Here is a 24515-nt window from a genome sequence, read left to right as displayed (position 1 = left end):
ACAGTTCTCTTAAGGCTCATACGGCTACCTTAAGGGACCACATGTTAGTTAGGCGTGACTGCTGGTCCTGCACTGACCCCGTGTGAATGCTGTGCGCACGGTGTGTGCATGTGATACCTATGTGCCCATAGCACGCTCACATAAACTACACTCTGATTGTCTAATTTCCTGAGTTCTAACAGTCTGGGTGCACCACAAGAATCCCAGAAGGAGTGTGCACTTATCACTTCAGACGTAACTGACAGTCCTTGTGCAGTGCGCAGGATTTGCACACAAATCTGCATGAACATTTTCTCTCTACGGTTTTGATATTTCGCTGCTGTTATTCGGGTTGGCCGATTTTCCACCAGCAGACAGCCCGGATCCACCCATAAGGGCAATTGTGTGAAAGGCAATAAAGAACCCAGACTCCTCTATTTGTGCTTCTCCTTCATGAAGTCCTCACCACTTGTTACAGTCCACAGTCGTCTCTTCCATGGGACTGAACTCCAGTGTTCCATTGCCTGATGGGATGCCGCAGCGACACTCTGCCACCGGCACACAGTGTCCATCCTGGAGAAGCTGACCTTCTGGACAGCGACATCCTACAGTTACAAAAAAAGAAAACGGAGATAGAGCAGAAGATATGAAAGAAACACCATGTGAGGAACTATGAGGAAGTTCAAATGCAATGTTAATATGACAAAAACTACATAAACAAGGGATTTAATAAGCTTCAGATATAAACAAGAGTTGATTCATTTAAACACTAAAATGCAATACATTTTGGAATGGATTTTTCAATATAAGGCATAAAAGAAGATCAGAAAATATTAAGTTTAGCAAATCAAAGCATGTAATTCTACATGCCAACGGAGAAACAATTTACAAAACTGACACTTTTATCAAAAAATAAAATAAAAATACATTTCAAATATAATTGATTACAGACATGTCTTTTTTCTTGATGCAAATTGAAATCCTGTTAATCATTAGTTAATTGGTTTACCTGATTGAAAAGAGGGTTATAAATGACCGAAAATAAAAAGAAAATCATTTTTCTTTTTACCGCTAAAAAAATTCTAACACTGATTGGCTGTCAAAAGTACTCAATAGAGAGAATCAATGATGACTTTTTTTTGTTCTCTTTGACTTTAAATTAAGGAACTAAAGCTCCTGACTGATTTTTGGTTTCCATAAAAAAGAACAAAAATCTTTTTGGAAAACAAAATAAAATCTGAAAAAATGAAACAAGAGAAGAAACTAAAATACATAACAACGCCAACTGGATGATGTTTTTCCATAATTTTAACCAGAATTTCTTTGGCATGAAGCGATACCGGAAATGTTCCATACTAATCATAAAACATTTATTAGTATGCAGACATAGAAGATGCATTTGAAAAAAACTCAAACATCAACATTCAAATCAGTCATTTCCCATAGTAACTACCTTTTCCAGTTTCTTATTGTATTTTGTTGTTTAACCTTTCATGTTGATTCTTGAAATGTATCATTTTTATTTCGTACAATTTTTTTTTTTTGTGGTTACTGGAATTTTCTTTTGATTTCAAAATTTTAATGTTTTTTAAATCTTTACTATATTTTCCATTGAGTGATTTGTTGGTGTGATTTGAACTTCAGGGCCACAGTAGATCTACTAATGAGCTATAACTCTAACTCTGAAGTCATTAATAACCCAGCTCAGTGGCCTTGTGGTTAGGGTGTCCGCCATGTAACTGGAAGATTGTGGGTTCAAATCCAAGCTGTGTTATACCAAAGACTCCCTGCCTGACACTCAGCATTAAGGGGTTGGATTGGGGGGTTAAGCCACCTAAATGGTGGCAGACACCGAGCGCAGCTGTGTCTGCAGCTCACCGCTCCCCCAGGGGATGGGTCAAATGTGGAGAACAAATTTTGCACACCTAGGTGTGTGATAGATAGTGGGAAATGAATGTTTTCTGAAGATGATCAATCATTACTAGGCACTGGATTTTGTTACTTGAAAGAATCTATCTGATCAGAGCCGGATTAAAAAAAACATGTAAAACTATAAAATGAATGAACTCAGGAGTGAGATTATATAAGCTCCTTTTCAAGCAATAAATCAAGCTCTACTTGACTCTACTTGATAATCACTGTCTTTAATTAAGCATATGTGATTTGAGTGACTTTTTTTTGTTTTGTTTTTTAATCTATGCATTTGATCATTTCTGTAATGAGTTTGATAAATCTGTGTAAATTCTTTATTGCTTTGACTACAATAAATCAATAAATCAAATCAAATCAAATTAACTCTACAACAGAGAAAATGCCTGATTGAATAGAACTCACTGAACCAGATCCATAAAATTGATCATGTTAAATTTAGTATTTATCTTTTTTTTTGAAGCATTTTAGAATCAAACAGAATTGTAATTAGTTTCATTTAACCTTGCATATAATCACACAAAATGCAAATGCTTGAGTCTTTTTTTAAGGTCACTCCTGATTCCCCATAGATCCAGAGGTCTTGTTACCTGAATGACAAGCTCCTTGGAGACACTGCACGTGCTCCCATAAGTCCGTGCAACTGCGAGGACACTGATTAGCGCAGGACTGCTGGTAGATCCGCTCCCTGTCCTCACAGCGCTCACCTACAAAACATCTCAGATAGTTCAGCTGTGAAACTTCCTCCTCTTGAAAGAAGGTATGTCGAGTCAATAAATGTTAAGAAAACAAAGTCAAATTTGGATGATTTAAGGATTTCATCTCTTGTAAGAAAACAAATTGCAAATCATTTCCATTATACTGTGCATTACTTTTTCCTCGACTCTGTTCTACACACATCACTACAAAAAAATGATGGATTTGTTGGGTTATGAAAAACATTTCAGTGCAAGATGATGCACAGGTTTGTAAAATGTATGTCAAACCTTACAAACACAATGTAACAAATCCCTGTTGCAGATTGGCCCATGGAAAACCCTAAGCTTGTGCACTTAGTGATTTTAACAGCCACTAAACAAGAATTTCTTAAGCCTGCTGCTTGTTTTAGTGTTGTAGAACTTTTGTATTGATTAGATCTGTAACCAATGATACATCAGTGAATGAGGAAGCACCTGACAGTAAATCCTGCATCCTCCTGTACTCATTTGTAATCTGGATGTGCGTGATGTTTTCCTACCTGGACACAGTCCCGTGTTGCAGCTCTGGCTCTGCGTCTGTCGGCCCCGACAGCGCGGCCCTGGAGGAATTTTCAAGGGCCATCTGAAGCGATGTCTGACTCCTCCGCTGCACGGCTCTGCACATGCTGTCCACGCACTCCATACACTCCACAGACACAGGTCTGAAGGAGCAGAGACGTCAACACTCTTATTTGTTCATCATTACGTCTAAAACAGACATATTTACATCCCCCAAATATCAAGACTGTTCAAATCTGATTAATATCTTAAGAGCAGGAAGTTAAAACTTTAAAGAAAATTGTTTACTCTGTTGTGGCAAAGGTACAAATAAATAAACCAATCACAAAAAAAACCAATTTAAAAAAATGATAAAAACCACATGAATAAAAACAAGAAGAAAAATTAATTAAATGTTTAGACTCTCAATCCACCCCTCTTTGGATCTATTATAAAAGTTTTCCAAATGTTTTTTAATTACGATTATGCTGTTTTTTTGCCAAAATTTAAAGAAAAACTTGAAATTTGCCATAAATTGTGGGTGGGACTGTTGGAGCAGAGGAACCCCACCCATCCCTTCCCGTCTCCTTTGTTGAGAGTTCTCTCTCCCACTAGCTTACAGCCCCTCACACCTCAACAAAAATATTACCGGTAAAAACAGCATAATCATGTATAAAAAAGGTGAGAAATATTGGAGCTATTAAGCTGTAGAGTTTAGATCCAGATTCCAGCTCAGACGAGGAAAACAAAGATCTACATGAATCTAATCGTCTATCAGTGGATGCAGCAGAATTGAGCGGAGAAGGGAGCTTGTGACCTGATGATTGTAGCTTTTATGTAGCAAAAACAAGCTTTTTTAAACAGCTTTTTTTCCTCTGTTCCTGATTCACAACTATTTGAATAAAGAAACACTCAGAAATGTAATTCGAAGCTCAATTTTCTTTATAAATGTCCTTTATCATCAGAAAGATGACTTAAGAACACGCTAAAATCACCATTTTCACCAGAGCGGGTCTAATTGGTGTCACATTAGTGGCATGAACAGCATCATACATGCCTAAATTCAGTTCATTTTCTGCTTCTGCATGTTTTCATTTTATTATCTTTGACCTACTGAGCTTCACTGTTTCTCCCAACAAGTGTCATGCATCCATTATTTCTCACCTAACATTTTATTTGTATAAACTTAATTTTCTCATCTATTTAAACAGGAACAGTAAAACGTGCTATGGTGAGATATATAGGTACTGACTTCCTGCTATATACTGTTCCGACAGGGTTCTTCATCTTTATTCATGAGTTAATTTGCTGTTTCACTGTGACAGATATATACACTGAACATGTTTGGCTATAGCTTACTTCTGTCATTACATGGTGAACCATGCTATTTAATATGACGTTTCATTTTTCAGGTGCTATGCTTGTCTCAATCTTCTGTTTCCTTTGATCTCAGCTAAGTATCTGAGTCCTGCAGCAACTGAGGGGAAACGGGAAAAAGCAAAACCGGAATAGTCATTCTTAGCTAAGGATCAAAGGAAAGAACCAGAGCTTGAGACTTTTCCATCTAAAGGTCAGAAGGAGCAAAAGCTCTCCTGGTCCACAAACATCCTTACCTCTGCAGATGTTCTGGTCTGGACAGAGTCTCTCATCCACCAGCAGTCCAGAGCACTGGCTTTCCTCTTCTTTAGGGACAGGAAAACCAGAGTCCAGGTCCAGACAAGCCCGGAAGCGTTTCTGGATGGAGACCATGGTGGCTCCACCGACCACCCCTCCAACTAAAGCACTGAGCTGGTCAGAGGACGATAATATGCAAGGAGAGCAGCGAGTCCACTCTGACCACTCGCTGAGGATCACTGCGGGAAGGAAAGAGAACGACAAGGTGGAACACATAACAGAGGAAAAAGAGAGCAAGACTTTCAACATACAGGTTTCCTACCATCACATTCTCTGGTGTCACAATGCAAAACCCCTTCATGGCAAAGGCTGCAGGACAAAAAACAAAACCATAACAGAAATATGCCATGGACTTAGTTTATTTCAGTGTAATATGATGCAAATCAAAATATGTTATATGTTGACAAAATTAGAGTTGGAGTTGGACTTTTTAACAATTTTTCTCGCCAGATGTGTTGTGATGTCAGCAAATGTCAGACTGTTATAAACTTGGACCAAAGGGGGCAGTACAGTAGCATAACTCCATGAAACCCCATCAATCCCTTTCAGAGTCAGAGTTGCTGGAGCCTATCCCAGCTACTGTTTAGGGAAAGTGGGGTAGCCCCTAAACACTCTGCTGCTCATAAACCTAGAGATTAGGGTCACCAATTAACCAATGAAGCATGTTTTTGAATTGTGGAAGGAAGTTTGAATGCCCGGAAAAAAACCATGATGCACAAGGAGAACATGCTCCACCACTCCACATAGAAAGAACCCAGCTGGGATTTGAACCAGGGCCTTCACACCATAAAGCCAGAGTGCTAACCACTGCACCACCCTGTCTCAACATTTGCTAGGTAAGATCTTTCTGCTGCTTTGAAGAGCAAAAACTCTTTAAAAGGATTTCAAACCATAGATGTTCCTTTCCATGAGAAATAAACGGCTCTTAGGTTGTGAAAGTTCTTAGTCCAGCTTACTTCTATGAAAAGCAGATTTGTGATCAAATGCAGTTGTGTCAATAAAGACTTAAGCTACAGACACACTGTGTTCTTAATGGCCTGTTGCTGTCCAATACTAGCACATGTCCTCCAACTGCAGTTGGAAGAGGTTTGGTGTAAAGTACCAAAGTGCAAATCTAGGGAATCATGATCATGAATCAAGCCTGATTTATCCTCAGGAATCAATTTTCAAACACTTGGCACTTCTGTCAATGACAAGGGACACCTTCCATATGTCACTAAATCAGAGTTCCTGATTGGTCAAAGTTCAAACTGGTTTAACTCTTTTTTATTAACTTAACTTCTTCTGTTCAACACCTGTGCAAGCAGGTAAGAGCTAAAGGCCTCTTGTGTTGCACAGAGTTTTCTGTTACAATAGCGGTTAATGAATCTTCTAAAACACAAGGTGTATAATTGTATAAACCTCTTTTAGACTAAACTTTATTTACATTGATCATATTTATTTCTGTTTTTTGTTGGACTGGACAGAAAAGAAAAAGAGGAAATGGGAGAGAGATATGGGGGGGTGTAAGCGCACAAAGGAAAGGGGGGTTAAAGACATAGGAAGATTATTATAGAAGGGGGGGTAGAATCATAAAGCAGCAAGCAACAAGTTCATGGAAGTTTACAACCGTTACTGTTAGGTGCAAATGTGCATCTAAAAGGGGCGGGGCCTGTCCAAACACACTCAAATGTTACATTCTTGTTGGCTCCAAGGCGATTGTCCCACTCCGTCCCAGAGCCAGAGATGGAGATTTAGTTTAACTTTAAATGAGTGTACAATGCCGTGCGTTTTTTATGTTCAGCCTGAAAACGGTCTTAAAAATTTGCGGAGCTACGCGGAAGCCCCAAACACACATTTACTTGAGATTACGTAGACTTTTCATTGGAAGTGATCATTTAAAGGAGAGAGTGGTGTGAACGTAGCTTGAGTCACTTGTCCCTGTATGGGGGGACTGACCCGTGCAGATGCTGCAGGTTTTTGGATTGTCCGGCCATAGAGTGTCATAGAGAGGTGCGGCTGCTAAATCTTAAGGTAAGAACAGGTGTTTTGCAGTTCCCTTAAAGCTTGCGCATAAGGGACGTAATGAAAATGGAAGGTGCCATTGTTGTGTGTGTGGTAAATGTGTTGTGAATTATCTGTAAGGATAATGGAAGCACTTGTGACGCACGAGTGATGCTGTCATACGATGAACTAATGCTGTAATTTATATGAACATTTTCACTCTATCGGCTTACTGAGCTGTCTCTGACTTGATATGTCCTGTGGGCCACCTGCCTTTTAACTGGACAGGAGTCTGTTTTAATAACAGTGTTCCATGTGGAATAAAAGTAAGGTGTTGGGTAGAAGCTGGCCTAGTTTTACTTCTAAATTACGATAAAACCCAGATAAATTCGCATAGATGTGCAGTCGGTGCCCCAGATCTGCATCTAATGACAGAAAGTCTGTTCTTTATTAAGTATGTGGCAGCATTTTATCCTCCAAACTGGTTATTTTATTAAAACCAAATCAAGTTTTTGGCCAAGTGAACTGTGCATGAAACTGTCAAGGCCAACATTTGATTTGACACTTTTTTTAGAAAAACAAATGTTTTCTAAACATGTGGAAGAAGTGACTTCCTGTGTTTGTTCTGGGTTGACGGTGAAACGTCGGTGTCTGAGCCAGAGAACAAATACTTTGGCACGACAAAGGACACATATGACGGGGCTCACCAGGTGCTGCAGTCGATAGTGATGGTGCCCCCCTGAGGGACGGTGATGGTGGAGGGGGGCTTTTCTGCAGCATGGTGTTGCAGGTAAACACAGCCGCAGTTTTCTGGAGAAACACAGCTTCCATTCAGCTGCAGCAGACCCTGCAGGTAAGAATAGGAAAAGAAATGCTTTGTTTATACATTTAAAGAAACACATTTATTTCTATTTGTATACATATAGTTTACTTCTACATTCTTTTCTAGATCCCATGTGTAAATGTTGATACAATCTGGAGAGGTAACAGTTCATAAAAGACCACCAGTTCAAGCAATTACCAAAATATATTTTAACAATCTTTATGATAAATACATAGTTAAAAAGCTAAACTGTGGTATTTTCTGTTCCCCACTGATCAAGTGAACATAAAATAATCATTGTGTTATTTTCTCATAGACTTTTATTTCGTATTTCTGAAATCACTAGCATGAAGACAAGATTTGAACTAAAACAGAATATTGCCATTTTTGCATGGATATTGCCCTGACAAAAAAGATGTGACTTTCTTAAAACTTATGCGGTGGTTCGTGTATCGGCAGAATCACCTCTGGACAGTAGCAGCCAGGTGTGCACCCTGCGCTCGGTAAGCACAGGTCTGCTCGGCCCAACAGGGAGCACTGTTTGTCACAGGGAGCGCCGCATGCAGAGTACACAAACGGAGCTTCACAGGCTGCAGATGAGGAAACCAAACGGTCACTCAAGCAGCTCTTTCATAGGCACACTATCACTGATTCCATACTGCTAAAGTTCTCTGACATCCAAACTCACCATCACACTGACTCAAGCTGCATTTCCTGCTCTGTGTTTCTACAGGATTGCACTGCTGACCCCTGGTGGCGGAGGTGAGAGCTACACGGTAGCGTTGCTGTCTCTGGGACATGCATGAACACTGAGACCAAACACTCCATGCTGACATAGGACAGCCTGCAGAGGAAACAAGTTATCTCAGTCTCATTCAATCATTCAAAAAGGCAATTTATCCTATAAGCATTTCACTAATTTACCCTAATTATGCGCATGCATCTCTGAAGATGCATGATTGGTCAATTCTGCCTTTTAAGTATCCAGAAGAAAAAAAAACCTCTTTCGAACCAATAGAATGCTGTCTTTCAGGTAGAATGAAGTGCAGCAAGTGTTAAAATAAAAATGGAAAAAGCATCTCTTACCATGTGACTACCTTCACAAATAAAGAAGTAGTATTAAATTCATTTTTCCAGTTCTCTCCTTCAGAAAACCAAAAGCTGCATCTGAATCTTGTTTAGCATAAAAATTAAATATTAGAACTTTTAAAATTTCCTTCTTTCTTCATCAGTTAACTTTTAAATATGTTACAAGTGGGATTCTGAGGTGCTTCTGGCTTAGGAATACTTTGTTTGTCATGGTACACATTTATATGTGCATCTCGTGACAACAGCAAAGGACAGAAGGGATGAGTACCACCCGTAAAGGCCCTCTGCAGGAGCGTTTGTACCTGGACAGGGTTGTTTGTAACACAACTGGGTCTCCTCGCGGTTCTTCTCTGCCTCAATTTCAGGGGGACAAGAATCCCCTTCATCACCATCATCTTCATCACACAAACAAAGCCTGCGGCGAGACGCAGATCCCGCCCCGCAGCTTTGGGAGCATGGTGACCATGGTGACCAGCGGCACAGGTTATCTGTAGGGAGGAAAATTTAAATCTGTGATTCCCACAACACACGCTTATTTTTGGACAATATTTATAATTACCAGAGCAGTAGACCGAGATACGTTTTTTAGGGATAATTTTGAGATTAAATTTTGTCGTAAAAAGGCAGGATATCACAACCTATTTTTTAAAAATCCTACCAAGACAAATTCTACAATTGGCAGATTTTTTTCACGAATAACCGTTGAAAAACCTCTTGTATTCAGTATTTTTCAAGGGCGTTTATGCCGGCGTGTACAGACCTAAACAAGGAGGTGTCTGGCAGTCCTGGGTTTCTCTGTCCGGTCCACTGCAGTCAGATCCATTGTTCCGTGGTGGGGGGTTGATACATGCGCGGGTACGAACGTGGGTACCCCCGCCACAAGTCACAGAGCAGTCAGCCCACACTGACCAGGGCGTCCATCTACCATCAACTGGAAAGACAAATGTGAACACTTCACACACACAACTTCAGCATCAAAGTTATGAAGTGGATTGAGTCCTGCTGTGTGCAACCATGGATACACACTCCAGCTCCATTTTGGAGCTGATTTAGCTGATCATCTGCTTTCATTGAACATCTGTGTCCTTTGCTTCAACTCAGCAGAGAAATGCTTCAGTGAAGTGACCTACCTCTGCAGTCAATGTCTTGACAGTAAACACCCTCTGGTGTGCATATGCTGGAAAAAAAAGCAACCTTTAGTGTATGAAATATTCAAAATAACATCCTCCTTTAGTAATCTAAAAGAAAACCAGACCTTGCAGCTTCATGCTTTTCAACCTCACCATTGTTCACACTCTCCCTGCAGCCACGTGTCTCCCAAGTCGAGTTCCTGCTCGTTAAGAAGGCAGAGGGATGGACAGCGTCCCTTATCGCACAGTTTGTGCTGAACTTCCTCAAAGTTGCAATCTACTCCTTCAGTCTCTGGAACTAGAGACCTGACATAGAACACATGAAAACACATACCATGTTAGATGTTAAACTAGAAAAATACATAAGGTATCTATGCAGGTTTGCTGTTTTTGAATTTCATCCATCCACCTTTCTAAAGGCAGTGTTACAAATTCACTAGGTACATTTTGTGCATTTTACACATATGGAATCTTGGTCTTGATACATGTGATACATGTGTGATATACATATTTCGTAAGTGCTGCTTGCATTTGTCATTCATCGATGTGGGCAGATGTTCGTTGAGGGTTTCGGCCGATGGGTCTTTACTCAAATTCGGTTTTGAGCCGCTAAAAATTGTTGGTCAGTTGAGAATTATGCCATTTATGCGTATTTTATGTTGTTTAAACGCAATTATTATTTAAATCTTTCACAATTGTGCGTGATTTTTGTAAGATGCATAGGCAAATTTGTCTTTGACCTTTCCATGTATGTCTAACAGACCTTTGACGCATGTATCATCGATGAATAACTGTTAATATTATGTATACAGCGCGCATATCACGTTCAAATTACATAATTGATGCATGACTCACAAATGAATGTCATTTAAACACCACAACAATTACACACGGTTCATGTTCTATGTCGATTTACATCTATGCTTGTTTTATTCGTACTTCTTTCATGATACATCAGTGACACAAACATACTCATTCACATTAAGAGACCATTTTAGAGTAACCCATCAATCAATGAAGCAAGTTATTGAACTGTGGAAGAAGCCCAAGTGCCTGTCGAAAACCCATTGCATGCAAACTCCACACAGAAAAGCCCCATCCAGGATTCAAACCAGGGCCCTCACGCTGTAAGGCAAGAGTGCTAACCACTACTCCACCATGCAGTACCTTTTGAATTTCAGTCATGCTAATTACTGGGTTGGTCTGAGTCCTGCAGCAGGCATCCAGCTTAAAACAAGCTACAGTATTTTAGTGGGTTAAAGTCAACTTTTGGAGTAAATACTTGATTTTTTCAAAACTTTTTTGCTCGAATGTTTTGTCAAAAATAACTAGTTTTATTCAAAATTATTTTAGTTTTTTGGTGTTAATTTAAAAAAACTCACTCTTCGTTTTCTGTTTGTATCTGAAGGAGCAGAGAAGACTCCAAGCTTCATCCACTTGTTAGGATTCAAGCACAGATCTCTGTCTAAAAAACATTTTTTCCCAGACAAATCCCTGTTTTGTTGCTTTAGAAACGCTAATTCTACAGCATTATGCAGGCTTACAGTAAAAAATCCTGAATTTTGTTTGTCAGGAACAGTCCTTTTTTGAAATTAAAATGTATATGAATAGAGACACAAAAAAAACTCCTCATACTGAAAACACACAGAAAATGTTCCTCTGAACGATCAAAAACTTTATGATTTACAGCTTTAAATGACTGCTAGTGTCCACCTCACCTGTATCTGGTTCTCTGGCCTTGCCCACAGGACACACTGCACTGAGCCCAGCTGGACCAGGAACTCCAAACACAGGCCGACTGACAGCTGTGGTTGCTGCAGAGGAGTTTTCCATCAGAGCAGCTGCAGTTATTGCAGTCCACCTGATGCCAGCTGCCTGCTGCCCAAATCTGACCAGCTGAGTCCACACAGTCACACTGCCACACCTCCACGCACAGCCCATCCTGCTGCAGCTGACCTAAAGCACACACAGAATTCTGTTAGCCAGAACATAAAGGTAAAAAAAGGTTACTTCTAGGGTTGATCTGGCATAATGATATTGCAGAAGCTGACTCATTGAAGGCTAAACGAAGCTTTCCTTTGTCTATATTAGAGTGTTATGGCTACATGTAACATATTTGTTTTTTAATTTCAAATTTTTTTTTTATCTTTTAATTTGCTTGAATCAACAATACACATCCATAAAGGTTTATTTCTTTTATTTTTTTAATATGAAGCATGTCCAGCACTTTGGGCCTCCTTGGCTGGTGGTGGAAGGTGCTTTATAAATAAATGAATGAATGATTGATCCATCCATCTTCTAAACCCGTTTTGTCCCTTTCGGGGTCACTGCCGGAGCCTAACCTGGCCACTCTAGGGCGAAGGTAGGTCTCCAGCCTGACGCAGGGCCACAATCACACACTCAAGCACACTTGCATTCACACCTAGGGATAATTTGGAGTAAGCAATTAACCTATGAACGATGTTTTTGGACGGTGGGAGGAAGCCAGAGACCCTGGAGAAAACCCACACATGCACAGGGAGAACATGCAAACTCCACACAGAAAGGGCCCCATTGATGTTCTGTTTCAGGTCCCCCAGCTGGGACTTGAACTGGACCCTCGGAGTGAGGCAAGAGCGCTAACCACTGCGCCACCGTGCAGCCCATGAATAAATTAAATAAAATGAATCTTGTTATTATTAATTATTTTTCTTCCTTTTCCATTTTTTTTAACTCCATTGTTTTCCACAGAGGGATCCTCCACACCAGTGATGAAACCTCCTCAGTGACAGGGTGGATGAAGTGGGATCTCCTAGCTTTTATCAATTGGATAATATAATAAAATATTTCGACATTAATATAGAAGTTCAGCATAACATTATAAGACAATGAAAAAGAAGAAATCATGTTTTGTCGTTGTCATATTAAAATATTGTATTTCATCACCTTTTGGACAGCGGCAGCCAGGTTGGCATTCAGTGTCTCCCTGACACTGAAGTCCCTGCTGGAGGTCTGAGCAGCGCTGTGGACACTGGCTGGCACACGGGTCAAACTCTTGGCTTGCTGGGCATCTCTTCCCTTCTGTTAACACAAAATTCAGTCATGAGCTGATGCAGTACCTTCTCTCACAGGGCTAATCCTTTACCAACTATAAACACAATGAATTTGTCTCTATCATCGAGAGAGTCCAGTCACACTTACCACATGGTTTAGTGTTGCAAGGCTTGATCTGGTTCTTCTCTCCCTCACACTTCTGCCCACCGTTCTTAGGTGGAGGACTTGAGCAGGAGCGAGTGCGAATGGAGCGTCCGCCACCACAGAGCTTATCACAACGGGACCAGGGGCTCCACCGAGACCAGCCTCCATTCACTGAATTAAAAATGCAGCTCAGAAAATCAGAGTTTAGTTCTTGATGGGAGAAGCTCAAATCATCACTTAAGATTTTATTCTTTCAAGGAAAGAACATTTAAAGTCTCACTCCGATCATCTTCTGATGTGGTAAAAGCCTTTAACTCACGATGATCCCACTTTTAGCCAACATTTTAAGAAACCTGTCGTTGTCTTGGTCATAGATAGAATTGCAGAAGTTCTTTTGAAATTTGCCTCAGAGTTGTGGGTGGAAATGTTGGCATGGATCAAGCCCATCACCACTCCCCATCATCCTTTGTTTACACTCTCCCCCACTAGCTTACAGCCCCTCACACCCCCAAACTAACATTAGCAGTGCAACAATAATGGCGAACAATATTGGAGCAATCCACGCGTACAATTCCAATCCAGATTTCAGCTCAGACGAGGAAAACAAAAGACGTACACAGATCTATATGTTTACGAGTGGATGCATCAGAATGGAGCAAAGCAGGGAGCTGGGAACCCGGCCAGCTTATTTTCTATATTTAACAAATGCAATATTTTTCAAAAGGCATTTTTTTCTGTTCCTCGATGGTTTGAAGAAAGAAATACTCAGAAATGCAATTTTAAGCTTAATGTTTGTCCTTCATCATCAGAAAAATGCCAAAAGAACATGTTAAAAACAGCATTTTCATTGGAGTGTTTTTTTTACTTTAAGGACATAACACAAATGGTTGTAACAATCAAATCCTCATTAGGTTAGGTTATTAGCATAACTCCACCTTCATAAACAAAAGCATTCCTTTATATCTCTGATTCTCAGTCATAGTGTGTTTGTTACTTTTCATTTCTAATACATTAAAAAAAAGAAGAAAAATGTGTTTTTTTAACCCTTGTGCTATCCAAGGCACTTTAACATTGGGAGTTGGGTCATCTAGACCCACTAGACAGTGGGCTGAACCCTTTTTCTTCAATGATTTGTAATCTTCACTGGTGTCCATGGATTACATTAAATCCTCTTCACCTTTATCCATCTTTGTCATGGTAGGGAGAACGCGTCAATGTAGGAGTGGGGTCATCTGGACCCCATAAGACAGCACAAGGGTTAAGGTTTACGTTACATTATCCATGCCTCTGCAGTCCCTTAAAGTATGTGTTCTACTTAGTACAAAAAGAATATAAATGAGTTATAAAAAAAAAAAACAGCTGCAACCTATTAGTTAGATAACATTACTCTTACCGAAGACTCAACATGACAGGTTTTAAAACTTTTGGAATGAATCAATGAAGACAATATTTATTTACACAGCAGAACATTTTACTAGGTTAGTAAATTAAACGAAAAATAGATTGATTAGTCAACTTATTGATATCTGTTTCTACATTCTCTCAACTCAGAGAAATGCTATTTATAATGAGAAATTTCTGCTGAATGACTCCATAATGGGGGTCATGGATTCCACCAATGTGAGTATTACAATGTTAAATCCAATGCAGCTTCGTACATCATATTTATATCTTAGGGGTGTGATGATCAATCGATTCATTCATGAATTATGTTATTTTCCTATGATCCAACCAGATCGATCTGTCTGAGACAAGTTGTTAATGGAAATGAATCTACCTATACATTATAAAATTGGCTCAAAATGAAATAAATCAAAAATATATATTGGAAAATCCCATTTGGATTGAGACGTGGTAGGTTTATGTTATTACAACGTAAAAACGACCAAGCAGATCACAGCGGACAACACATATGTGATGACAGTAAAAAATGATCAGTCCGTCATTCCAGTCCAATGTGGGGAAACACTTTAAATTCAGCAAAGACATGTGACCACACAGTGTGCTAGAATGTTCTAAGAATGTTCCCTTTGGATTCTTTGGATGTGGAGAAACAACAGTGGGCTGAACTTTAGGAAACTAAAATGTGAATGAATTTGACATTCATTCATGTTTACTTGTTTGTTTGTGCACATATTTAATTTACACTTGATTATCTTGAAGAAATCCAAGGAATATGGAAAACTTCTCCTGCACTGTTCGGTACCAGGTATTTCTCTCTGAGTCACACTGGTTGAAGTTTTTGGCTAAAGATGCCCAGGATCCATTTTAGGTCAGTGAATCGGATCAAGCTGGATCGTTAAAATGAACCAAAATTGACTATAAATCGGATCAGAAACCACTAATTATGTTATGAATCGAATTGTTGGTAAAATCATTCACTACTGATATTTCTAAATTTAACTTGTTTTTCTGATTTATTCCAAGTAACATGTAATTTGTTTAGCTAAATGTCTAGATGCATGCAGGGAGAGACTTTCCCTGAACTTCTGACCTCTGCAGGGGCGAATGTTGCAGAACCGATTCTCCAGGTTCCCTCCAATGATGTCTTCACACCATGACCCGTTTGTTCCAGGATGGAAGTAGGTTCTGATGCGTTGTTGCTGACCAACACCACATGACCTTGAACAGAGACTCCATTCCCCCCATTCTGTCCAAGTGCAGTTCCTTCCTGCACATTCAGCTCCTAAACAGATTTCACCTGCATCATAAAAGAACATTTGTATTTCAGGTAGACTTGGCATGGTACAAAAAATTACTTAATATAATGATTGTGTAATCAGTCATTATTTTTAGTTAAATATTTGGTATTTTTGCCACATCAGCTTTGATACGTTTGTAAAAGATTCTGTGCTCTTTTTTTGTACTTGGCTAGTTTTCCTTTTTAGTATTGTAGTTAAACAGAAGTACAGGGTAGTTTTTGAAGAGAACTTCTGTTGGGCGCATAAAGTTCCATTTCTTAAAGTAATTTTGCCTAAAACATTTTGCAGAATCCAACAAAACATTCAATTAAGAGTTAATCAATAAATATTTATTTAAATACATAATACATAACAATACTTCTTAATATGTTAACAAAGGTGATTAATAAATCTTAATAAGCTTGTAACACTGACACATTTGTTAGGCATCTATAATGCCAATAAATGTATTATTAGTATCTTCTAAACATTCTAATAATAATGCTTGTAAATGTGTTAACTACGGTAAGTAATTTAATAAACCCTAATAGACTTATTGTACTAATAAATGTCTAACTAACATCCTAAAAATTATTTTATAATGCTTGTTAATGCGTTAACAAAGCTTGTTAAGGAATCTTAATATAAAGTGTTACCGATTTATCTGCACTTTTCCAGATGCTCAAAGCGCTTACAATGTGTTAATTATTCATTCACTCCTCATTCACACTTGTCTACATCACTGGTATATGGAATTACTTCAGTCTTAATAATCAGAAATGCACCCAACCTGTTTCACAAATAAACACGCTCTGATTCACAACTGTAATTTTACGCAAACCTGCAATATTAATTTGGAAATGCACACGTTGTCTTTCACAAATGCACACCCTGTGTTTCACAAACGCACACGTTGTGTTTCACACATGCACACTAAATGTCTCGCACATGCACAATAGGTGTTTCTCACAAATGTGCACGATGTGTTTCACAAAAACACAATACGTTTTTTAGAAATTCATGACAAATTTTTCAGAAATGCACAATCGATGCTTCAAAAACATTATTTTGAGATACTTGTAATATGGACTCACATATCGTGCAAATTTCAGAATGTGCATTCACAAACCTGCTCTCATTTGTGAATCTCCTCACACTTGCTGGAGATTTTTCTACAGTGAATATTGAGACTCCCTTTACACTGCAGGTCAACTAATTTAACATTGGGCGGCCGTGGTGCAGCGGTAGGGCGGTCGACTCATGATCGTAAGATTGCAGGTTCGATTCCCGCCTTGCACGCCCATGTGCCGAAGTGTCCTTGGGCAAGACACTGAACCCCACCTTGCCTCTGGTGGGAGGTTGGCGCCAGTGTTTGGCAGCGGAGCCGCCATCAGTGTGTGAATGTGTGTGTGCATGGGTGAATGGGACTGTGACTGTAAAGCGCTTTGGGCCTTCATAAGAAGGTAGAAAGCGCTATATAAGTATACGCCATTTACCATTTACGCCATTTACCATTGCCTAATGAATCTGTCAATCAAACTCATCAGCAAAGCAGGTGTGTTCACTTTGAGCCAGTCGAATGGCCACTTTTTGTTGTGAATTCCTGAAAAATGTATTGTGTTTTTGTGAAAAACAGCATGCACATTTGTGAGAAACACTTATTGTGCATGTCTGAAACATTTAGTGTGCATGTGTGAAAACTTTAGTGTGCATGTGTGAAACACAACGTGTGTGTTTGTAAAACACAAGGTGTGCATTTCCAAACTAACATTGCAGGTTTGCGTAAAATTACAGTTTTGAATCAGAGTGTTTGTATTTGTGAAACAGGTTGTGTGCATTTCTGATTATTGAGAATGAATTAACTTCATACTCATAAGCCAGTGATGTTGCCACAGCTGCCCTGGGGCAGACTGACAGAGGCGTGGCTACAAGTTTGCGCCTGCAGCCCCTCTGACCATCACCGGGACATTCATACTCATTCACACACCAGTGGAGCCACACTGGAGGGTGAAGTGTCTTGCCCCAGGACACAACGACAGATGACTGGGGGGAGTGGGGTTCGAATTACAGACTCTTCGATCATTGGACTACCTGTGCCTGAGTCAATGTTGCACTAAACGGGGAACCTGAAACGCTCATTTACGTGCATTTACATTGACTTTACATTAAAAACAGTTGCATGAACGTGTGCTGCCAAAAGCGGTGTGAACGTAACTTAAGTGGCAGGAATGATAAGCAACTCCAACATCTAACTATAGGGGCAGTAGCTTGAAAAAGGGTTTTAGTTTCTTTCAAAGCCCACAAAATAATTGATTAAGTTAATCCAAAGTTGCTTAATCAGTGTCTAAAGTAAGTCCGATCAAATCAAACATTACATATTTTTTCACACTTTAAAGACAGAGTATTGGTGCAAACATTTTGTGGCACAGTTCAGGAAAAAGTTACAACTGATTGAGCAGTCAGGGCAAAAAAATAACTGAAAGACTGGAATGGTTGTTATCTGTGATTTTTTGCTAAACGTAATTTTCACTACCATGGATAATTCACTGGCTACAGCCTATTTCACAGTCTCAGTTTGTCAACTAAGCTGTTGCTATGGCTACTTTGCATCATACTCGTCAAACTTCCTTGATTGATACTTGCTTGCTGTATTGTATTCAAACTAGAAAAGATAAATGATTCAGTAGCAGGTGAAAAGACAAAAATGTAAAGATGATGCTGGTGATTTTCATGCCTGGACATTGAGGCAAGTTGCAGGGTTTGTCTTGGTGAGAATTCCCAGAGCAGGGAGGTCTGACACACGAGCGATGGCGAGACTTTACAGCCGGGCTTTGAACGTCGGTGCAGGTTTTAGTGCAGGGACTCCATGTTGACCAAGGAGAGAAACCGGAATCTTCTTTTAGAGGCAATAACAAAAAAGAGAATACTGTATGACATATACCAACTTTAAAACAAAAACATTGTAGGACAATAGCAAATCTGTGTAAAAACGTTTTGCAATAAAAAATGGAAAAAGTACCATCTTTTCCGCACTGCAAGGCACACCTAAAAGTATTCTTTTTTCCCCACGAATGACAGTGCGTCTTATGTATGGATTAATTCTGGATGTGCTTACTGATGTCAAAACCATTTGGTAGGTACACAATGGTCTGTCAAAATGTTTGGTTGGGTGTTATTGTGAATATACTAACACAGCTATTGTGTAGCAGTGTTGGACTGTGTTTTTTTTTTTTACGTGTTACAAATAAGGTTGGGTATTACAGGTATTGAGAATACACTCAATGCTTCGAACGTGGCCAACGCTTCTAAACTGGCTAAAGCTTATGACATGGCTAACGCTTATAACATGGCTAACGCTACTAACATGGCTAGTCACTTTATCCTCAGTGAATGCCACTTTTTTGCTGTTTGTATTCATGGATGTCTGTTTTTGCTGCAGAAGACAAGAATAATTCCCCTTTACGGGATAAATAAAGTGTATCTATTCCATTCTATTCTACTCTAACATGCTTCTAACGTGGCTCAAACCAATAGAATGGCTAACACTACTAACGTGGCTAATGCTTCCAACGTGGCTAACACTTCTAAAGCGGCAAACGCTACTAACGTGGCTACTGATTCTAACGTGGCTACTGATTCTAAAGTGGCTAATGCTTCCAACGTGGCTAATGTACCAACAACTTTTGAAAAAATACTGTAAATAGGGACCAAAAGCCACATTTTTCCAAGATCCAGAGTCAAAGGTCGGTGATCACAAATGATAGAGCTTCCAATTCTGAACAAAGATATAAATAAAATAGGTCAATATACCTAAAATTAAGCAAATTATCAATAATTTATCTTTTAATGATCGGCTTTGTATTCCGGATTAAAATCAATGGTAAAACTTGGTTATCACAGATCGAGTGCTGTTTAATATTCGCTAGTAAGGGCTTGAACCTGTGACTGCTCCTTACCGCACTCATTAATATAATTCGGCACAATGTGACGTGTGGGACTCGGGTCTGCCACGACTGTAACTTATTCCGAATCTAAATCAAATAAGCATAAGCTATCCCAGTAAGCACTGTGGCGCAAATATTAACGCTGTAAATTTTCCATTGTGTAGAGCAAGATCTTCAATAGCAAAGTGAACATCCGCAAACACCATGCTCAGTGACACCCTTTGCGGTACCTACTGTGAATTCAGTTAATACAGTCTGACTGATTGACGGACTCATCTCTGACTCTTTTGTCTCGCTTAAAACGCCTTATTTTTCAGTACGGCTTATACTGTATATGACATAAGTTCGAAACTAGACAATTCATTGATGGATCGCCTTATAATCCAGTGTGCCCTATAGAGCAGAAAATCCAGTGCTTGAAGTGTACCTGTAACTACAGGTTCTTCTGTTGTATAAACTGCAACAAAAGCAGACAAAAAGGCATTACTTTCACGTATGTCACATGTGTCTCCTCCCCTACACAAAGAAGCAGCAGAGCACTACCTGGACAGTCAGGAGCTTGACAGTAAGTGGTTTCCTGGAGGGGGCCCTGGCAGTCTCTCCCGCCATGAGCTGGGGAGGGCTGTGTGCAGCCCCTGGAGCGTGTTGTAACTCCTACACCACCACAGGAAAGTGAGCAGGAGCTCCAAGGACCCCAAGGTGACAAACCACCATCAATGGGGCAGTACTCCAAGGAGCAGTTCCACCTGCCATGCTCACAGCCACTGCAAGGAACAGAACATAGAAGATTTGAAAGGTGATACCAGAATTGAAGGCCCAGTGTTGGATCAGAAAGACATTATAATCATTGAACAATGGGTGTGGTGACGCCGCCCCCAAATCACACTACAGCTGAGGAGATGATTTTAACATTTCGAAAAGTTGTCTTTAAACTTGCCGTACTAAAAAAGAAAGAAATCCTTTGTATATAAGTTAGACCCTGCTATCTTTTTCTGCTGTTTTTTTGGACACAGCATGTTACATCGCCTCAACTATTTAATGCAGTTTACTCATCTTTTGCCTGTTTGCTGTGCTCTCGTTTCCAAATGATTTCCAGTTTTGATATTCTTTTTAACAGGATTATGGGTAAATCTTCCACCCTTAATTTGGGTCAGACTCAAAGTTAATCTCCCGCTGCTCCTTACCATCTTTAAGTATCAAGTGTCAACTCAAATCTCCAGAGCCGATTTGCTTTGTCACTCAAGATTCTTATTTCAGGCTTTCCTGTGCAGTTTATCGTCTCCTGGGGTTTCCCCCTTATTCTTGGATTGTTCAACTGTAGATTTCTGGGGCTCTGCATAAAAAAAGGCACAGCCATTGAACATGCTTCGAAAGTTAAACAAAGTTGAACTTTGACCAGTCAAGGACTTGTAATTTTTTAAATTACTGGAGTGTCAACTATTTGAAAGTTGATGAGGAAGAACAAATTAATATTTGTGGTTTGTGTCTGGCCAGAATTATATGACACCAAGTCTTTCATGTATCGGAATGGAGCTACGAAAGCAAAAGCCTGGAGGATTTGTAAAGAGTGTGCCTGGTGTTAAAGTAGCATCATATAGTCATAATTCTTGCAGCTGATTATTGAAGCTTGTTAATATAGTTTGAAGGTGTGTTTCTCCTGTTGTTGCCACTAATGCAGTCCAAAGGACATGTACAGCGTTCCCCTCGTTATGTCACTGTTCACCTTTTGCAGTCTCTCTGTTACTTGGGTTTTTTTGGGTGCAAGTTTGCATACTTTTTTTTTTCTTAATGCATTGTGTTCTGTATCCTGACTGGCTGAAGACCTTGTCAGTCAATCTCCTTCATGCCGTGTCTCCTGTAAAGCAGTATTCCCAAACCTCTATGTGGCTGCGGTCCGGTCAACCCCTGTGGATTTTCCCGTGGCCCGGCAGAAAGGGGTAGGGGGTTGCCGGGGATGCTTATTTTTGTCCGATTTAAGAATTAAAAAAACCCTCTGATCATCACAAAAACCAAATATTTTAATAATAATAATGATAACAGATAACACCAGGAACATCAATCTCTTGTAACATATTCTGCCAATGAATGTTGTGAGTAATATGTAAACAGACTCCATGTGTGGGAAATCACCTGTTGCAATAAATCCATATTTTAAGCAGGACTCCTGTTGATTTTTTTTGTCTTGAAGTCGTAGCCCGTTCTTCCATCTGTTCTTCTGTCCGTGCACTAATCCCTTATCGATTTGCAAGGAAACGTTCCACGTACAACTTTCTTGTATAGCACGCTAAACTACTTTTAGTGCTCAAGTGACTGAAATGTACCAACAGATTCTGTTGATTTTCAAAACCAACTTTTTTCCGAATAAAAGATTGTTCAAATGTAGTCATTTTTACTCCCCTGACCAAACTTTAAAGCTCAAGTGATCGAAGGTGTAGCTGAGAGAATCCATCCATCCATCTTTCCATCCATCCATCTTCTTCCATTCATCCAGGAGCGGGTCAAGGGGGCAGCCGTCTAAAAAAAAGATTTCCAGACTTCCATTTCCCCAGAGGAGCTGGGCTGGGGGGACCCCCAGACATTCCTAGGCCAGGCGAGAGACGTAGTCTCTCGAGCATGTCCTGGATCTTCCCCGGGGCCTCCGCCCAGAATCCGGTTATTTTTCAAAATAAAAAATCTTTTAAAATAAAAGATTGTCAAAACTTAAAAGAAAAATAACGAATGATCGAAAACAGAACACAGGCACGTGATGCTGTAGTAGAGCACGTGATGCTGTAGTATCGCGAGAGCCGACGAGAGGAGTGTGGTGAGTTTACTTGGCGGCGCGTAAGTTGTGAACAAACATTTTTGATTTATTTAATTACACCGCCATATTTAAATAATCCAGAAAGTTTAAAAAATAAAAATCTGAAAAAGTTTGTCAAGCATTTGCCAGCCTGGATGACCCGGAGGACCTGGAGGATCTGGAGAATTACATCGACGAGTGTTTCAATACCTGCCTCATGAAGAAATCCAACACCGCCACTCCGTCCACCAAACGCAACCGTCCCGAAGACTCCCCGGGGGCTGCCTCCTCCCCAGGCAGCAACATGAGTGATATCCTGGATTCGATTGATAAAAGGCTCTCCAGCCTTGATTGCCGTTTAAATCTGCTGGAGATCCTCCATAAGGAATTCCAAGGTCTGCGAGAGTCTCTGGAGTTCAGCCAACAGCAGGTGCAGGAGCTCGCAGCGGAGAACCAGGCCCTCAGAGAGACCGTCAAGATCTTGGGCCACGACACCGCCCGTCTCTCTGAGGAAAACCGATCCATCAAGGAAACCCTCCTGGATCTTCAGGCGAGGAGCATGAGGGACAATCTAGTGTTCGCAGGGATTCCAGAGGAGGCAGGGGAAGTCCCGGAGAACATTGTTAAGTCCTTTATAGAGGTCCACCTGAAACTCCCCAAGGAAGAAGTCCAGAAGATCTCCTTCCACAGGGTTCACCGGCTCGGAGGAAAAAGGCCGGACAATCAGCGTCCCCGTCCTATTGTTGCTAAATTTGAACATTATAAACAAAAGATGCAGGTAAAAAGCAGAGGGCGAGAGCTGAAAGACACACATTACAGCGTGAATGATCAGTTTCCAGGCGAGATCCTCCGCCGGCGGAAAATCCTCTTCCCGCTGAGGAGGAAGCACCTGTCTGCTGGAGCTCGTGCGGTGGTTGCCGTTGATAAACTTTTTGTGAATGGCAAGCTGTTCCGGGACCCCGAGGTAACACCCTGGCTGTGCTGAAGGCTTTCAGAGGCGCACTGACATCTGCGCTGCCCAGAAGAAACCCGCAAACTTATTTAACTAGGAAATAATCGGATCATCAATAATCCACACCTCTCAGGAAAAGTGTTTTTTCTTTCTCTCACATTCATGTTTCTGTTGTTGTTTCGTTGTTTTTGTTTTTTGTTCTTTCTCTTTCCCTCTCTCTTTTCTCTTGTCCCCCCCCCTTCCCATGTCCTCATATGTGAATCAGGTAAAGTCAACGCAACCACGGTGAGTATTTATTTATGCACGGAACGGGCGCGCGCGCATACTAGCGCGCATAAGAGCATGCACACGCGATCCCGCACACACACGTTGATAAACTGCAAAAACCTCACTTAGGCTCACACAGGACGCACGTAACATGCAGCTCATAGCCAAGACACGTTCACCCACAACGCATAGCGCTTGTCAGTGTAGCAGGTACGCACAGCGGGCACGCGCACACGGACGGGCACACGCACTTTTTAGCCTTGCACTCTCCCGGTTAGAACAGCTATGAACAGTCTTAACATCGTTAGCTGGAATGTGCACGGACTTGGTTCTGGGCCAAAGAGATTGAAAGTGTTAAATCACCTGAATGATCTTAAAGCAGATATAGCTTTGCTGCAGGAGACCCATTTATCATTATCAGCTGGTCATCTCCTGTGCTGTTCCCAGTATCCAGCTATGTATTCTGCCAGTTTCAACTCCAAACAAAGAGGGGTTGCAGTTTTGATTAATAAAAATGTTACATTTACTCATAAGGATACAGTTACTGACCCAGAAGGCAGATTTGTAATCATTAATATATCCATTCAGAACAAGGACTTTTGTATAGCGAGTGTATACGGTCCTAATTTTGACGACTCTTCCTTCTTTCACAGATTCTTCACCTCACTCTCAGTTCACTCTGACTCCACAATCATTATAGGAGGAGACGTCAATCTTGTTTTGGACCCTGAACTTGACAGACTCAGCACAGCAGCAAACCAGCGTACATGGCAGTCTGCAAGTATTCTAAAGCAGTACATGAATGATCTGGGTCTCTGCGACGCTTGGCGCTCATGTCATCCAAGCACTAAGGGGTTCACCTTTTTTTCT

General features: G+C 40.4%; 1 protein-coding gene across 1 annotated transcript in view; it reads right to left on the bottom strand.

Moving 5' to 3' along the window:
* The window catches only part of sspo (SCO-spondin), a 146304-nt gene that overhangs the window by 24039 nt on the left and 97750 nt on the right, over positions 1-24515 (bottom strand). The window contains exons 81-99 of the mRNA XM_023950427.1: positions 20188-20408; positions 20072-20101; positions 18420-18596; positions 15514-15720; positions 13023-13190; positions 12768-12902; positions 11561-11798; positions 9996-10148; positions 9843-9889; positions 9473-9643; positions 9015-9200; positions 8312-8467; positions 8089-8213; positions 7508-7647; positions 5080-5126; positions 4757-4996; positions 3146-3307; positions 2499-2615; positions 446-584 (exon numbers count right to left, since the gene is read on the bottom strand). Coding sequence (XP_023806195.1) covers positions 446-584; positions 2499-2615; positions 3146-3307; positions 4757-4996; positions 5080-5126; positions 7508-7647; positions 8089-8213; positions 8312-8467; positions 9015-9200; positions 9473-9643; positions 9843-9889; positions 9996-10148; positions 11561-11798; positions 12768-12902; positions 13023-13190; positions 15514-15720; positions 18420-18596; positions 20072-20101; positions 20188-20408 — 2859 coding nt within the window. The remainder of the gene's footprint in view (positions 1-445; positions 585-2498; positions 2616-3145; positions 3308-4756; positions 4997-5079; positions 5127-7507; positions 7648-8088; positions 8214-8311; positions 8468-9014; positions 9201-9472; positions 9644-9842; positions 9890-9995; positions 10149-11560; positions 11799-12767; positions 12903-13022; positions 13191-15513; positions 15721-18419; positions 18597-20071; positions 20102-20187; positions 20409-24515) is intronic.

The sequence above is a fragment of the Oryzias latipes genome, chromosome 20 (assembly GCF_002234675.1).
Source record: "Oryzias latipes chromosome 20, ASM223467v1".
In the NCBI taxonomy this organism is placed as follows: Eukaryota; Metazoa; Chordata; class Actinopteri; order Beloniformes; family Adrianichthyidae; genus Oryzias; species Oryzias latipes.
The sequence above is the reverse complement of the archived record's forward strand: the minus strand, read 5'-3'. Positions and strand labels throughout refer to the sequence as shown.